The 16,537-nt window shown below is 46.6% G+C and overlaps 1 protein-coding gene and 1 pseudogene across 2 annotated transcripts in view; one reads left to right on the top strand and one right to left on the bottom strand.

The window, feature by feature from the left end:
• Window positions 1-413: 413 nt before the first annotated feature.
• The window catches only part of Mtr (5-methyltetrahydrofolate-homocysteine methyltransferase), an 85,701-nt gene continuing 69,577 nt past the window's right edge, over window positions 414-16,537 (bottom strand). The window contains exons 28-33 of one of the 2 annotated variants that reach the window (XM_075970220.1): window positions 9,402-9,557; window positions 7,444-7,640; window positions 4,137-4,337; window positions 3,285-3,477; window positions 1,911-2,023; window positions 414-1,506 (exon numbers count right to left, since the gene is read on the bottom strand). In XM_075970220.1, coding sequence (XP_075826335.1) covers window positions 1,420-1,506; window positions 1,911-2,023; window positions 3,285-3,477; window positions 4,137-4,337; window positions 7,444-7,640; window positions 9,402-9,557 — 947 coding nt within the window. In that variant the 3' untranslated portion in view covers window positions 414-1,419. The remainder of the gene's footprint in view (window positions 1,507-1,910; window positions 2,024-3,284; window positions 3,478-4,136; window positions 4,338-7,443; window positions 7,641-9,401; window positions 9,558-16,537) is intronic. The other variant, XM_075970221.1, reaches the window with a different exon arrangement.
• On the top strand, window positions 10,223-12,005 carry LOC142848346 (la-related protein 1B pseudogene; annotated as a pseudogene).

Below are 16,537 nucleotides of genomic sequence, written 5' to 3'. Positions count from 1 at the left end.
CATCATTACCCAACTGTCATTTTCTTCTATTCACCTCCAATATACCAGAATGTGTGTTTGGTCTAAGTACCTTGGGGCAACATGTGAGGTAAGAGTCTGCCTAACAGAAGATGAGTCCTGATAGCATGTATAACACATAAGAGGTAGCTTCTCTCCCTCAGTCAGTGTAAACTGTAAGTGGGGATCTAATGCCAAAAGGAGAGTCCCATACATATTTCTCTACACTACCTCCTCTTTTGAGTCCTCCTTCTTTTCATGAGGACCTATAGTGCTAAGACTACAGAGCTCTACAACCTCCACTTAGACATCTGTGTGTATCTGAGCTGTCCCTATGCACAATCCTGCTTAAACCTCATCCAACGAGACAGAAATTAAGATCACTGTTCTCATTTTATAGATGAGCAGACAAGGCTGGGAAGACTGAGCACTTGGTTTATGTCACATGGAAGTTACACATAAGTTGATGTTGAAGTCTCGTTTTCAGAGCCTAAAGCTCTGTACAATATTTTCAGAAATAACAAAAAGCAAGACAGTATAGTATATCCAAAATATGTGAGTTTGGAGTCAGGCGCAGGCAAAGAACTGCGTGGCTTAGCCACCCACAGGTTCTGCACAAATACCAGAGCTCAGCTGAGAACCTACTCATTCTGAGAACAGCTAGATGTTAAATAATACCCTTGGAAGTCACTTTCTTTCTCTTCCATTTTTCCACTAGTGCAAGGGACCATGAAACGACAAGCATGGAAAATGTGACTGTGCCTAGCTACACCAGCACACCAGGGCAAACAGTTCCAGTATTTCTGTCCAGCAAGCAGTGAGTATGCCTCTGCCAAAGAATTCTACAGTTAGTTGAACCTCAGAAAATATGGTCTTGCAGGAGAAAAGAGAGTAACACCTTCCTCCCTGTCCAAGTCTACTGTTGAAACACTTAGATTGAAATGTCACATTTCTCTATACAACTTATTTCTCTATTCAACTTATTTTCAGGACCTTTTTTTAATGTGAGAAAACAATAAAAACAAACAAACATACAACAAAAAAACAGGTACAAGTGCCCTCCTAGGTCAAAGGCAAAAATGAGGAAAAGCTAGTTGACTTGCTTTGAAATGCAAAAGATGTCTTCTGCTTGCTCCAAGTCTAACAACCTAACGACACCATGAGCCTTGGCACCTTGATGCACCTCATTTAAGGTCCCTGAAAAAGTACTTATGTTCTAGGACCCCAGAAGACCTGCTCTATATCACGTGCCACCAACCAGCCTTCCAACAATGGCAGTGGGGGAGGTCAGCAGGCACACAGGTGCTCTTGTTGTTATTTCTAAGGCACTCTGGATTGTACCCCCTTGAGGTCAGCAAACATAAAGGTCTTAAAGAAAAAAAGAAAAAGAGCGGGGAAAAAAAAGCGCGACAGAGAAAGAAGTCAGTCTGTATCATATCCCAAAATAGGGCCAAGCCATTTCTCCACCTCGGCCACAGGCATGTCCTTCCTCAAAGCATAATCTTCAATCTGTAAAAGACAGAAGCATCTTGTTAAACCAAAGTGCTAAATCTTTCTGGTCTGAGTTTCCACAGACTTTGGAATAAACATTAAGTACCTGGCATATCTTGTCTTCACAGCAATCTACTGAGCTAACACATTTCCTGTCTGCCCACCTGTTTTACTCTCTAGGCAAAAATCAAGTGGCAAATGTCGGCTGCTTAGAAACTAATAGGTGTGTGTGTTTGTGTGTTTACCATGGATAGAGAGAAGGTTGGAAACAGGGTAATGGGCTCAAATCAAGTTAAGACACAAACTGAGGTGAGTTTATTCACAAACACCCGCCCCCCCACATCACATCACTTCATTGTCATATAAAATGGGTCCTTCGGGTCGATTTTAAAGACAGTTATCTAGAGAAGTCACATGCTTACCTGATCTTTGGAAACTTTGCCCACAGCAAAATATTTGGACTTTTCATTGGAGAAGTAGAGGCCTGATACTGCTGAAGCAGGGGCCATCGCCAAGGACTCTGTCAAACTGATGCCTGAAGAGAAGCACAGGAAGCAATCAGTGCCCAGGCAGGGTACTAACAGACTGAGTGAGCACCAAGTAAACTCATGCCATCTAGGGAGACACACTGACACAGCAAGAAGCTCCAATCATAGTGTCTAGCAAATTCTTGCCAGGTGGAAAACCAAATTCAGGACCCGCATATTATACCTGGTAAGAGCAAGCCTGGAAAAGACTGCATTCCTTCTCCCTAGCTACATGTGATCAGTTGTAGAGGCTCCAATTTGTCTCTACACTGAGTCTTCTCAGGTAGGACTGCTAGCCCTGGCAGTAAGAGAATCCCCACAGCTCCCCATGACTCTATGAGGTCAGCGGGTAGCAGGAATGAAGAAGCAGCCCACAAAAGCACAGAGAATGAGGCGTTCTCAGGACTGTTACTCTGCACTACTCACTCCATGGACAAGAACTTGGAACCACAATGCTGAATACTTTCTAATCATCTCTAGCTCACTCACAGGACACCGTGCTCACACCTAGATGTTGAGACTCTCTGAGCCGTTTCTGCAGACCCAAATCCAGTGCCACTCTCAGTTCCTTCCTGTGATATGGATTCAACTTCACCAGCTTTAATAGCTAATTATGACTGATTAATTCTACTGGGTTTGTGATTTAACTGAGTCCTCTCAACATCACAAACTATGCAGCAAGGATGGGATAATGCAGCCTCAGAACAATGACTGACTCTGCCCTGAGTCAAGCACAAAGAGGCTATTGTCTCAACAGAGCACAGGTCAACTTCTAATTTCAACTCTAAGACTCAACCCCCAGAGCAGATTTAAGAGGGGATGGTGACTGCAGAGGAGCATAAACGTTACTAACAAGTAAAGGAAAGTGAGAGAGCTAGGGAAGGCGGGAGCTTGCCAGCTTAGAGCTAGAAACAGCCATCAGCAAGCAGCGCAAGCCTGAGCAGGCAGAAGACACTGCCAACAGGACAGAAACTGGTCACTAGCTATTGTACCAAAACCAGAAAACTAGGGTAGGAAAGGCAGGGGGAAGAAAGGAGACCTAGGTAAATCCCCTTCTAGGATGTAGCAACAGTCAACAGTTTAACCTACTAAGTCTAAAATAATTCAGGAAAAATGCAAGGCTGTACTCTAGAAGTAAATTACCAGAACAGATCCAGTGAGAAAGGATGGGATGAGGGATGATTTCATTCTAAGTTCTCCTATTTTATAAAAACCTTCATGTGCATGGACTCAATGAGCAAGGACAGGAGCTCACTGTCTCCCACATACCTGTAGCCTGCTCAATGTTGGCCAGTCTCCACATGGTGAGCTTCTCAGTATGGTCAGGCTGGCTGGGATAACCAGGAGCTGGCCGGATGCCCTCATATCGGAGTTTGCGCAAGTCTGTAACATCCAACTGCTCACTACTGCAGTAAGCCCACAGTTCTCGGCGAACTCTCTCATGGAGCTCCTCTGCAAAGGCCTGGGAACACAGAAGAGAGAGGGGCACAATCAAGCAGAAGCAACCTGTGACCTCCACACCGAACCACTTTCCCCACCTGGCCACAGTCAGGAAAACTGCACTTTCATTAGCTGCCCTGAGACGCCATGGTGTCCTCAACAGAGTTCTGAAGTACCACATTCAGTAATCTAGAATTCTAGGACATTTGCCTGAAGTCAATGGGGCCATAGTTTTACCAGAAGAGTACTGGGACCACAGAGCGGCATTCTCTATGGCCTGCTCAAAACAAAGGGGAGACTTCTCACATTTTGGCCTCCTCAACCCACATGCAGCTACAGAAGTTGCCAACATTAGAAAGGACTCTAAAGCAGAAATCTGATTTTAATTCTGGGGGTTATCACAGTAATCAAAAGAAGACTAATTCAGAGATAAGGTCAAGTCTCTGGAGGGCAACAACCAACTAGTCAAGCACTGGAGGTTTCTCTTTGCTAAAAGATGGCATATGAGTGACATTTGGGAGACACAGGACTTAAAACTACAGGTCATGTTCAAAGACAGCAGCATCTAGCTCAAGTATGCAGTGACATAAATTCTAAAGGCAGCAAGGTTTTCTGACATTGTCATGAAAGTTCCAACACCCACTCTCTACCTCAGCACCCCAGTATCTGCCAATGCCTTACCTCTGCCAGCCGGTCCCCCAGTGCCTTCACCATGATGCTGCTGTAGTCATCGCCATCATCCTCGTAGGCTTTACTCAGGTCTTCAACCCCAAAGCAGGCAACAGCAAACAGACCCAAGTAGTCGCGGACACCAGAATGCAGAGGAGCAATGAAGTCTGAGAGGCAGTGGTAGGGGTCTGTACTGGAAGAGTCCTTCTCAGCCTTAAACCCAAGCATTGGCAGAGAGGTCATTAGCATGGCCACAGCATCAGCACATAGTAGAGTACAAAATGACGGTCAGTCTCAGGACACAGAATGCCTGCATGCTTCATTCAGCTCTACCACAGCACTCAAAACGGTGTCTGGCATACTGTGAGTATGCAATAGATCCGTGCTAAATAAACAAATGGCTACGGTTTAGTATATACTAAACCACAATTACTCAACATAGCCACGTGGGGCACAGGGGCACTGCAGTATATGACTTTTTGGTTTACACTTCTATGTCACAGACCATCATTGAGGGACCTAAGGCACGAAACCAATGCAGGAACCTATGGGTAGGAACCTGGAGACAGGACAGAATTACTGTCTTTCTTGCAGAATGGGTTGGCTATTACTGGAATTCAGCCTTCCTTTCTCACTTGCCCATGTGCTTCTCTTCTGACTTTTGCCATGTTACAAGGCAGCACATGGTTCTCACCAGATGTGGCTGCCTGATCTTAGACTTAACAACCAGAACAATGAACCAAAATAAGAATTTTTCTTTAAAAATCTCCAGTCTCAAATATTCCATTATAGCAAACAGAAAACAGACATTTTTAAAAATACATGACATGATGTAGCATATACAATTAGGAAATTAGTTGATTTGCTCATAAACATACAGACTAAACAGTTATAAATACCTGTAGGCACTATGCTAGGAATCAGAACCTTAAATAATCATAGGTAGATTAAACATTACTGTTCCAGAGTGTTTTCAATTCAGATGAGCATGTTTGAGAAGAGCCCGATAAAGGTATCAGCCTTCACTGTGCATCAACAGATAAGAGTTAACAAACTGCTGAGGTCAAGCGCATATAGGCCCGGTGTTGTCCACCATGGTTTGTCAGGAGACTTCTGAGAATACACTAATATAGTCTGAATACAAAGACTCTGTCCAGGGCCGAGAAATCATAGTTGGAAAAATGCCTGCCCAGAATGCACAAAACTCTATGTTTGATCCCCAATACCACATAAGCCAGGTACAATCTTGCAGGTCTGTAATTTCAGCATGCACTGAGATTAAAAATTTAAGGTTCCTTAATGACACATCAAGTTTGAGGCCAGCCCGGGACACATGAAACCCTGTTGCAAAATCACACACACACACACACACACACACACGCCCCTACACCTATTTTTCTCTGTCTGTTTCCACAACACAGGTGTCCATCTTCCAGTGTTTTACTCTCAGCTGGTAACTGATCCTTCCCTGGTATGAAACTATCAAAGTCTTATACACATCACGGTCAATAAAAAGTTAGTAACTTATAACTAATACTTCCTAAGTACTTAACACTTTGTTGTTCTTTCTAGGGTGCTAATTTAGCTCTCAGCAATCCAGTGAAGGAAGTGATCCTCAAGCTCCATTTCACAGGCAAGAAATCTGAGACATAAAATTTGACCCCACAGGCTTAGCCAGTGATATGGCTGATCCAGGAGAGGACAACAAATGCTCCTAGAGACATGGTACTGCTCTAGACTGATCAATTAATCAAAGAGCAGTCATCCAGAATCTTCTAAGTCAGTTGCTAGACATGAGAGCAAGTATAGTCTGACCCTGGGCAGAGAATAAGCCAGTGGCTGCAGGTCAGAAGGCATGAGTGTTCCAGAGCTCAGAAAGAGGTCAGTCATTTTCCAGTGGTACTCTACTGTTCTTTGATTTAAAAAAAGAAAAGAAAAAAGCAAGAGAGAGACACAAAGCTACTCTGCAGTAGGACAGGTCACTGGTCCCACTGTGTCTCAGAAGGGATGACAATCAAAGATCCTCTGAACAAGAGACTCCCAGGGTAATGAATGGGGTGCTCAGCTACAGTTTCTCAGTGCCCTGCAGATCATCTCCTAATAAATGTATCACAGGCAATACGTATCCACGGTCCAGCTCCCCTCTCTAGGAACTACTGAAAGAGTAAACTAAGAATAATGGTGGTAAATGCCCTTATATCACAACACAACAGTATTTAGTTGACTGTGAAGTGAAGTTAGCAGAGGAAAACCAAGGACTGGAGGATGAAAGAAAAGAGCCCTGCAAAGGTGTCTGGCCTTATACCAGTCAAAGATAAGCTCATGATTCCCTAGTGAGGAAGGGCCAGAGCTCAGCACTGGAACTCCCTGCTCTGTATCCTGTGGTGTCTAGGCCTGAGCACATAGAGTAAAGCTGAAATTGTTCTCACATAACCCCTTATGGTATCAAGGCTCAAATTTAAGAATCCTATCCATTGTTACTATTAAAACCCTGTCATTATAATTTGCATTATGATAAAGGCAACCCTACCAATTTTAATCACTAAAAATATGAGTAAAATCAAAGAAAGTAATTTACTGCTAATTATTAAATTCTAGCTCCAATTCTTCATTGAGACAATTGTATCTATAGCAGCTAAAGTCTTTGCATGGTTCCTGCCATTTTTAAAGGTGAGGCAAAGACAAAACACAGACAGTGTACACTGGGAACTGCTACAAGGAGATTATAACCAGGACACACTCAAGGGGGCTTGCGCTTGCCTCTCTGCACACAAAGCTCAGTGCCAGCTCCCTCTGCCCGTTTTTTTCTCCTCTGTAAAACAGAGACATAAACTGTCTGACAACACCACCATGAAACAGTTAACTACGGTTATCTTACTCCCTATTCAGCACCTGGCAGGGTGGACATTCTGGGGTATTTGTCCCCGCCAGACTTCCCTTTGAGACAATAAGCCACATAACAGTCTCTAATAGAATCCTCAGATGAAAAGCAATTGCTAGGGAAAGTAAAATGCCCCTAGTTTCATGAGATACGGGGTTGAAAGACTGAAAACACACGTGTATGGCAGCAAGGCTAGCAGCACGGTTCCGTATCTATCTGTAGTCACTACTATGAACCCCCACCCGACCTCATGGACACCCATGCCTTCTCTTCATCCTCACAAATGCTTAGGACTCAGGCCTATGGAGGGCTGTCTGGGATGCAATGGTACAGATAAAAGGCTCAGATTTCTTATTTAATTCTCACTTACTACACTTAGTATAGTTGCTAAGCCTGAGAGTCAAAGCAGTGCACTCATCGTCCACACGCATTTCATACCTGCTGCCTCAGCCCATAGAAGGTGGCTATGGGCTCTGAAGCCTGGGGTACCACACCCTCTGCATACAAGTGGATGTCATCCTGGACACTCTGTGCTGGCCAGAATCCAACTACACCCCTGGCCTGGAGTTTCTTTTGACTTATCAGTATGTTCAGCATATTCTGAGCATCATCATATACCTTTCTGGCTTCTTTACCTATTAAAAAATACAAGAATTTATTTAAAGACGCCAATAGTAACCTGCAAACAACCATTCCTTTTTAAACACTGCTGCTTCTCCCTTCTCTACCCTCTTCTGCATTCTCACAAGACTCTCAGGTCTGCCATGGGCACAGCCTGGAGCAGAGTACACAGTGGCTAGTGGGTCCAAGAAATGCATCCCCACAGTGTGCCTCCTCTAGGTCAATCTGTTTATATTTTCCCAGTTAGTAGAATCCAGAGAACGAAATCAATGGCATCCAAACAGTCTTGTCAAAAAGAGGGCACAAACTGGCATTCCACTATAACCCCATTAACTTCACAGTGATATATGGGGAGGAAACAGGGTGAGCTGGGACACGTGGCCCAGATTCTCTTAAATGGCATCAGTGCTATATCTGAATAGCTTCAGCACTTGCATGGTAGGCATCAGATCTGTTCTGGGACACCTTCCATCAGTTCCCATTAGCTCTCAGTGGACAACACTGTGTTGCCCTACCTGTATGAAGGGCAGTTCCATGGTCCCTTCTAGCTAGCTGTGGTGGCACAAGGACAGTACAGTAAGAAGCCCCTTACCTAATCCTCCTGGATACCAGGAAGTACTTGGGTCTCAACATCCTAACATGCCTAGGACCTCCAAAAGCTGATGTGTATCTGGATTCCCTGGCTCTCTCCAGCCCGGACCTCACTGTTCACCAGCACTCCCTTCTCCCATGTCTCTAGGAGTCGGGTGGGGCTGAAGCTACCCAAGACAAGTGAGGGGAGCAATTCAGTGATTAACTCATTTTTCTATTCTAACATGCTAAGTCTCCCTCCTCCTTCCCTGAATGTTCTGGGTAAATGTGATGTGCAGCTCCCCACATAGGCCCCCAAGTCCAAGGCTTCATTCTCCTCGGTTTGACATGTTCCTTTTTATTTCTGCTTCCTATTTATCCCTAGGTCTAGTCTCAGCAATTCCCACGGAATCTTCAATAACAGTTCAAGTACCACCACCTCCAGGAAGCCCACTCTAATCTCCTGCTGGAGATCTAGCCCCTCCGATGTGAGTGGGATCCCAGGCTGAGCCCACAGCAAGAACCCAGCAAAAACCCAGCACTGTCAGCCATGCCGGTGAGCCAGTACTCAGTCACAGGATTCTCGCCTTTTTGTCTGCCTGTGCCGAGCAGAGACCAGTGTGTAGTGATGTCAGGGAACCATTTGAAGACTGAGTGAATAAAAGGCCACATTTATGGGGCTGATCTATTGGGAGCTCACCAAGGCCAGCTGGACTGTGACTGAAAAAGCAAGGGATAAAACCGGACTCTCTGAACATGGCGAACAATGAGGGCCGATGAGAAGCCAAGGACAATGACACGGGGTTTTGACCCTACTTCATGTTCTGGCTTTGTGGGAGCCTAGCCAGTTTGGATGTTCACCTTCCTAGACATGGTCGGAGGGGGGTGGACCTTGAACTTTCCACAGGGCAGGGAACCCTGACTGCTCTATGGACTGGAGAGGGAGGGGGAGAGGAGTTTGGGGGAGAATGGTGGTAGGAGGGGGAGGGAAATGGGAGGCTGGGAGGAGGCAGATACCTTTTTTTCCTTTTCTCAATAAAAAAAGGCCACATTTACCTGATGTAATAAGGGCAAGCCTCCTGTGAAGGCTGAGTCAGGGAGCAATATGGCAGCGCTGTGTAAACTAAACACTTAGTGCGTCCTCTCAGACCACCTTGAGAGTCACATACCACACCCTGAAGGCCAAGCAGAAAGGACTTACTAACCTACTGTTTTGTCGTTAAATATCTTGGGGAAGCCTCTATTCGGGTACTTGCCCCGGAGCTGCCAGACATCAAAGAAAGGCTTCCAGTCAATGTAGTCCACCAGCTTTTGCAGGTTGTAGTCTTCAAAGACCTGGGTCCCAAGAAATGTGGGCTTCACTAGAGCAAAGAGGCACAGCTGTCAATGCCACACCAGCTGGGAGAGCACTCACACGGATATACACTGAAGTGTCCTTCCCTGCTCCTCACTGTGCAGCTTACTCCCACGTCTGCCTCCCTCCTGTCGCCTGTAGGAGTTGTCTTACCAAGAGCAGAACTTTAAATTATCATGGAGGAGGAACTTCCCCATGCAGCTGACTGACTACCCCATGCTGGAAATTCTTCCCTCAACCCTTTCATCCCTACCATGTCTAAGAAAAAAAGGAAGCCTTTAGTTCACTTCCATGTATACAGATAATGGCACTGTTAAGAGACTACTGCAGAAGGACACGTGCAGCACACTTCTTATATGAAGCGTACAAACATGCACACACACACACACACACACACACAGATACACACACACACAGTGTGAGGGCATATACAGAAATGAAGTCCCAACTCCAAACTGTGGCTATTTCTACAAGGGAAGGGATAAATACAGGACTGCCGCTATGGATAAATATCTGATCTTTTAAAAGAAGATTAAGTTTTTTTCTTAGATTGAGTAATGGAAACACACAGGTGTTCAAAAATTGTTCTCTGCATCTCAAGTCTGAAACATATGATAACATATGTGCTGCGACGAGGCCGGGGGGCGGGCGGTTAGCGCTCCAACGAAGCGGGTCGGTGCCCCCGTGTGGAGAGAGGGGCGGCCGGGCTCCCTGGACCAGGGCGGCCCCCGGCTGGGCAGGAGGCTGGGGCCAGGGGCCGGCCATGTCCGCTCGCGCCCCGGTGCCCGCCGCTGCCCCCCGGGAGGACCCGCCCGCCGTGGCCGGCGACCGGGACGCGCTGTTGGCAGCGGCGAGCGGGCGGGCAGAGCAGCCGGTGCCCGGCGAGCCGGAGGGCAAGGAGGCGAGGGAGGAGCGGGCCGCGGCCGCCACCAGCGCGGGGGCGCGGGGAGAGCCGTCGCCGGCGCTCGTGCTGGGACACAGCGTGCAGCAAGCGGCCGTGCCCGTGAGGCCGCTGGAGCTGCACCTGGCACACAAGGCGCGTGCGTCCGGGGGTCCCTTCGGCTGGGAGGCTCCACCGCCGCCGCCTCCGCCGCCAGCCCCGCGGGACCCTCCCAAGGACGCCCGAGAGGACCCTGCGGCCGCCGGCCTCGAGGACAAGCCGCCGCCGCCGCCGCCAAAGGGGAACCCGTGGACCAAGAAGCTGCCGCAGTACCTGTCCCCCGTGGGCAACAGCGCGCCGCCGCCCGCTCAGGAGGCCCCGGAGGCCGAGCTCAGTTCCCCAAAAATTATAAAAGCGGGAAAACTCAAGACAAAGAAATCCAACAAGGCTAGTGACTTCAGTGATATGGCAAATTGGCCAACACCAGGTGAATTAGCGAACACAGGGTCTCAAAGTGTTATCAGCCAAGGAAATAAGAAAGATTGAAAAAAGAAGCAACTGTGAGAGCAAAGAGAACCGGGAAGCAAAACTAGATGGTCCTGTTGAGAATGTCAGCGAAGACGAGGCTCAGTCAAGCAGCCAGTGAAAGAGAGCTAATAAGCACAAATGGGTACCACTACACTTAGATGATGTGAGACCAGACAGCCAGGAAAGACCTGGGTCCCGGAACAGCTCAAGATGTCAACCTGAAGCAAATAAGCCAGCTCACAGTAATAGGAAAAATGATACACAAAGTTGGAGACGGGATAGAGAAAAGAGAGATGATCAAGATGAAGTATCAAGTGTGAGAAGTGAGGGTGGCGCCATCCGAGGTTCTGCAAGAGGTCGCGGAAGAGGCCGGGGCCGCGGAAACCCTAGATTGAACTTTGATTATTCCTATGGTTATCGAGAGCCAGGGGAAAGAACTGATCAGCCATTTCCCACAGAGCTTAACACCAGCATGATGTATTACTACGATGATGGCACAGGTGTGCAGGTATATCCTGTGGAAGAGACACTGCTTAAAGAGTACATTAAATGCCAGATTGAGTATTACTTCAGCACAGAGAACTTGGCGCAGGACTTCTTTCTTCGCAGAAAGATGGATGAGCAGGGATTCCTGCCTATTTCCCTGATTGCTGGTTTTCACCGTGTGCGAGCTCTCACCACAAACCTTAATCTCATCTTGGAGGCACTGAAGGATAGCACATAAGTAGAAATTGTGGATGAGAAAATGAGGAAAAAGATAGAACCAGAAAAATGGCCAATCCCAGGCCCTCCTCCACGAAATGTGCCACAAACAGACTTTTCTCAGTTGATTGATTGTCTGGAGTTCATACCAGGGCAGGCCTTTGGCTCCCATACAGTCAGGGTGATGATCTACTGATGCTCTTGGATGTCATATGATCGGAATGTACAGTGGAGTAGGTGACTCCCTGAAATACCATGTAAATATGAGAGCAAATCATGCTGCAGAAGCGAGAGTGACCATACTGTCTTCTGTGCAAGAATGTCCACGCCCACCCCCTTGTGGAGAAGGTTGGGCCAGCCTGCAGTGGAGATAACCACCTTTACGATAATGATGACAGAGCAGAGGACTGCTGTCGTTACTGTAGGAGCTTCTCCTTTCTTTTTTCTTTTTTCTTTTTTTTTGGTTTTTCGAGACAGGGTTTCTCTGTGGTTTTGGAGCCTGTCCTGGAACTAGCTCTTGTAGACCAGGCTGGCCTCGAACTCACAGAGATCCGCCTGTCTCTACCTCCCAAGTGCTGGGATTACAGGCGTGCGCCACCACCGCCCAGCGGAGCTTCTCCTTTCTATGTCATTAGCTTAGGCTGCACGGGCTACTTCATTCATGGTGGGAAAGTTCATTGTTATCATTGGGGAAATACTGCAAATTCTATCTTTTGTTTCCAGGCATTTATTACTTTGCCCAGATCAATAAAGCAGAAAAAGAGAGGATTGAGTAGCATTTCCAAAATTGTTAGGTCATTTGCTATTTGACTTGCTCTTTAATATAGTATACTCTGCATAACTCACATGTTGTCATATTTCACATGTACTATAATATGTATTAATGTGAATACTTAAGGGGTAAAAAATTTAAGTTAAATAAATGAGGGCATTTTATGCTTTAAGATTGTTATTTAAGGGCTTTTCTTATTGTTTTATTTATTACTATTGTGTATACATGATATGTGTGTATATGATATGAGTGTGGGCACATGTGTGCCATGGTGTGTGTGTGTGTGGAGGTAAGAGGACAACTTTTGAGAGTTCTTTATTTCCACTGTGGGATTCAGGCATTAAATTCAGGTGGTCAGATTTGCACAGCAAGTGCCCTTACTTTCTGAGCCATGTGGCTGGTCTCAAAACTGTATTTCATACATTGACATGAAAGCACTGCCTGCCTATGCATCTCATCATAAGTCAGAATAAATCCTTTTTGTCAGGAATTTGGTCACAGCAATGAGAAAAGTAACTAATAAAGAACGTTGGTTCCGAGGAGTAGAACTGTCACTTGAAAATCCTGACCACGTGGTTTGTAGGCATTTGAAGCTGGCTTTTAGAAGGGATATGAAAGATTCCTAAACTGTAGGCAAGAGAACCCTTAGAACACTGTAAGTAGAGCTCAGTGGGCCATTCTGGGCTTGTGGGAGACCAGTGTGTCAGTGAAAAGGTGGAAAGTAAACATTGTGCTAAGGAGTTTTCAGCGAGGGGCAAGGACTTTGGGGGAAGCTGAGTCAAAGGCTATTTGTGTTTTCTTCTGATGAAGAATGTCCATTCCTGAAAATGTCATAGAGTGATTTGCAATTTGTTTGGCAAAGGCAGTTTTAAGATAGCATCACTGCCCTTTTGAGATCTATAACAGGAGAAAGCAGAAAGTTTGGGAAATGTGCAGTTGGGGAAATAGGTAGGGGGTGTGTCATCTGAAGTTGCCATCAAGCAGGGTGTACACAAAGCTTAACTGTTAGTCCAAAGTGAGGTATCTTACAGTCTTCACTAAAACTGCACCAGTGTGGGTAAAACCTGGAAGTTTCTAAGTTGTGGAAATGGACATTGATTTGAAAGAAGAGCCGATGGGGTTCCTTGCTATGTAAACTCCGAAATGAAATGTTCACCTGGTTTGGTAACAAAGTTGTACAAAGGCCACTTACAGCAGTGTTAGGAGGGGTGCAGATAACTCCCCAATCTGCCAGTAGCACTTGAATGCTTCATCCACTTCATGCTAGTTTAGTATGCATTTAAAATGTAAGATACAGGGTCATGGAGATTTACACCGGAAGCCCACTGTGTGGCTAAAGAAATTCTGAGACACCATTGTTTGAAGCTGTGAGGGTTAAGTTACAAAGTAGATTTCCTAGCTATTGGAAACTCCAGAATTGTGGGACATCTGCCAAGGAAAACTAGAAGAGTAGAGTCATCCCATGAGAGAGACTGTTTATGCTTCAAGCGACAAAGTTGAAGGAGTGGAGCTGCCCGTGGTCACTGGAGCCCAGATGATAGTATCACAGGCCCCAGATGATGGGCATGGAGCTATAACGTTTAGTGTTTGCCTGCTAGACTTGGGTCTTGCTTTGGTCCAATCTTCCTTTGCTATGCCCCATTCTTCTCCAATGGAATGGGGATGTTTACTCTGTGCCATTGTACATTGGAACTATGTAACTTGTTTTCTGAAATTATAGAGACTCACAAGAGTTTGCCTTGCATCTCAGAAGAGACGTTGGACTTTTGAACACTGTTGGGACAGCTAAAGACTATTGAGACTTTTGAAGTGAGACTGAATTCATTTTGCTTTATGAGTGTATGGCGATCAGAGATTAAATGTAATGGTTTAAAAGTGGTTTGTTTGAGATTCAAGGTGACAAAGGAATGTACTTGTGGTGATTAACCTTCATTGACAGCCTGACTGGATATGTCTGTGAGGGCATTTCCAGAGAGGTTTAACTGAAGAGGGAAGAGCCATCCTAAACATGGGCTGGATGCTTAGCCTGAGTACCAGCATTAATCTCTCTGTGTTTCCCGACTGTAGATGCAGTGTGACCAGCCACCTCATGTTCCCATCAATCACCATGTCTTCCCTGCCATCATGGACTCAACCCCTCAAACTGTGAGCCAAAATAAATACTTCTTCCCTTAAAAAAAAAAAAAGAACATGGGCCTCTCAGGAAGGGGAGAGCAAAGGAGCTCTAAGCTGGACCCTCTGCCTTCCTGCACACAGTAGCTCTTCCCCATCTGCTTTGTCATCTTCCTATGATTCTTAGGGCTGCTCCTGCTTTGTAACCACTACTGTGTGGGTTCGCTTGTTAATAAAGTCTGCATGGAGACTTAAGAGAGGCCACTGACACTGACACCAAAGAGGCCTCTTGCTAGGAGGCAGACAGTGACCTGCAGCTGTGGAACTGGGGCTGATGGTGGGGCTGCTCTTGACAAGTTTCATGGCAGAGTTCCAAGGCTGTTTCAGGCTCTACTTCCCTAGATCCAGAGAGAAGGCCCTGATTTTTTAGTGGCTTCACTTCATATAGCTCCCTGAAGACAACTGGACTAGCCTTAAAATTCAAAAGCCATACCTTGGGGCACTGGGTCCGAATCCGCGGGCACCCAAGAGGGTGGGAGTTCCTTTGCTTCTATGGCCTGCCTGCACCAAGCAGGGTAGGCACTTTGTTTGCGAGCTGCCCCATCAGCACGGAGGCCTGATCTCTCGGCGCCAGGAGAGCTAGTGTTGAGGTGAGTTTCTGGCCCCTGGGACTGGGAACTCAGAGGTTCCTTGGCCCCCATCCTTCCTGGGCTCTCTGCAGGCCATAAAAGCAAAGGAACTTTGCTTGGCGGTGGGGTGGGATGGGGGTAAGGGGAGATGGGGAGAGAAAAGGGAGAAGGGGAGGATGGGGGAACTTGGGGGAAAAGGAGGATTGGGATAAAGGAAGGTTGGATAGGGGAGCACGGAAGCACAATTCTTAGTTAAGGGAGCCACCTTAGGGTTGGCAAGAGACTTGAACCTAGAGTGGCTCCCAGGAGCCCAAGCCAAGGTCCCCAGTTAGTTCCTTGGGCAGCTGAGGATAGGGAACCTGAAATGACCCTATCCTATAGCAATACTGACGAATATCTTGCATATCATCATAGAACCTTCATCTGGTGATGGATGGAGATAGAGACAGAGACCCACACTGGAGCACTGGACTGAGCTCCCAAGGTCCCAATGAGGAGCAGAAGAAGGGAGAACATGAGCAAAGAAGTCGGGACCACGAGGGGTGCACCCACCCACTGAGACAGTGGAGATGATCTACTGGGAGCTCACCAAGGCCAGCTGGACTGTGACTGAAAGAGCATGGGTTAAAACTGGACTCTCTGAACATGGCGAACAATGAGGGCTGATGAGATGCAAAGGACAATGGCACGGGGTTTTGATCCTACGTAATGTGCTGGCTTGGTGGGAGCCTAGCCAGTTTGGATGTTCACCTTCCTAGATATGGACGGAGGGGGGGAGGACCTAGGACTTACCACAGGGCAGGGAACCCTGACTGCTCTTTGGACTGGAGAGGGAGGAGGAGAGAAGTGGGAGGAGGGGGAGAAGGGTGGGAGGAGGGGGAGAAGGGTGGGAGGAGGGGGAGGGAAATGGGAGGCTGGGAGGAGGTGGAAACTTGTTTTTTTTTTTTCCTTTTCTCAATGAAAAGAAAAAGAAAAAAAAAGCCATACCTTGGGACCCCATATCCCTTAGACAGCAAGGCAGAGCCTAGTAATGTCATCATATGTGGGTTAAATTGGCAATCCAGGAAGTATCTCCACCACTACCAAGTATCATGGGCCTTCTCAGGGTATTTCTAGCAAACTATTTGGTGTATGACTTGTCCTGGTGCTTCTAGACCAATTTCAGAGTAAAAGATAAACAGTGAAAACCATAGCATGCACTCTGATGTAGTGATTTCTATTTCTTCAAAGTTTTTCACATTAGTATCTTATTTTACCTTTCAATATTTCCATAAAATAATCCCCCTTTACACATCAGCACCTGTCAAATGTAGGAGACAGACACTCAAGGTCACACAATGATTCAGAGCCAGGAGTCAAGCAGG

This window comes from Microtus pennsylvanicus, chromosome 4, assembly GCF_037038515.1.
Source record: "Microtus pennsylvanicus isolate mMicPen1 chromosome 4, mMicPen1.hap1, whole genome shotgun sequence".
Taxonomy (NCBI): domain Eukaryota; kingdom Metazoa; phylum Chordata; class Mammalia; order Rodentia; family Cricetidae; genus Microtus; species Microtus pennsylvanicus.
This window is presented reverse-complemented; position numbering and strand designations above follow the sequence as displayed.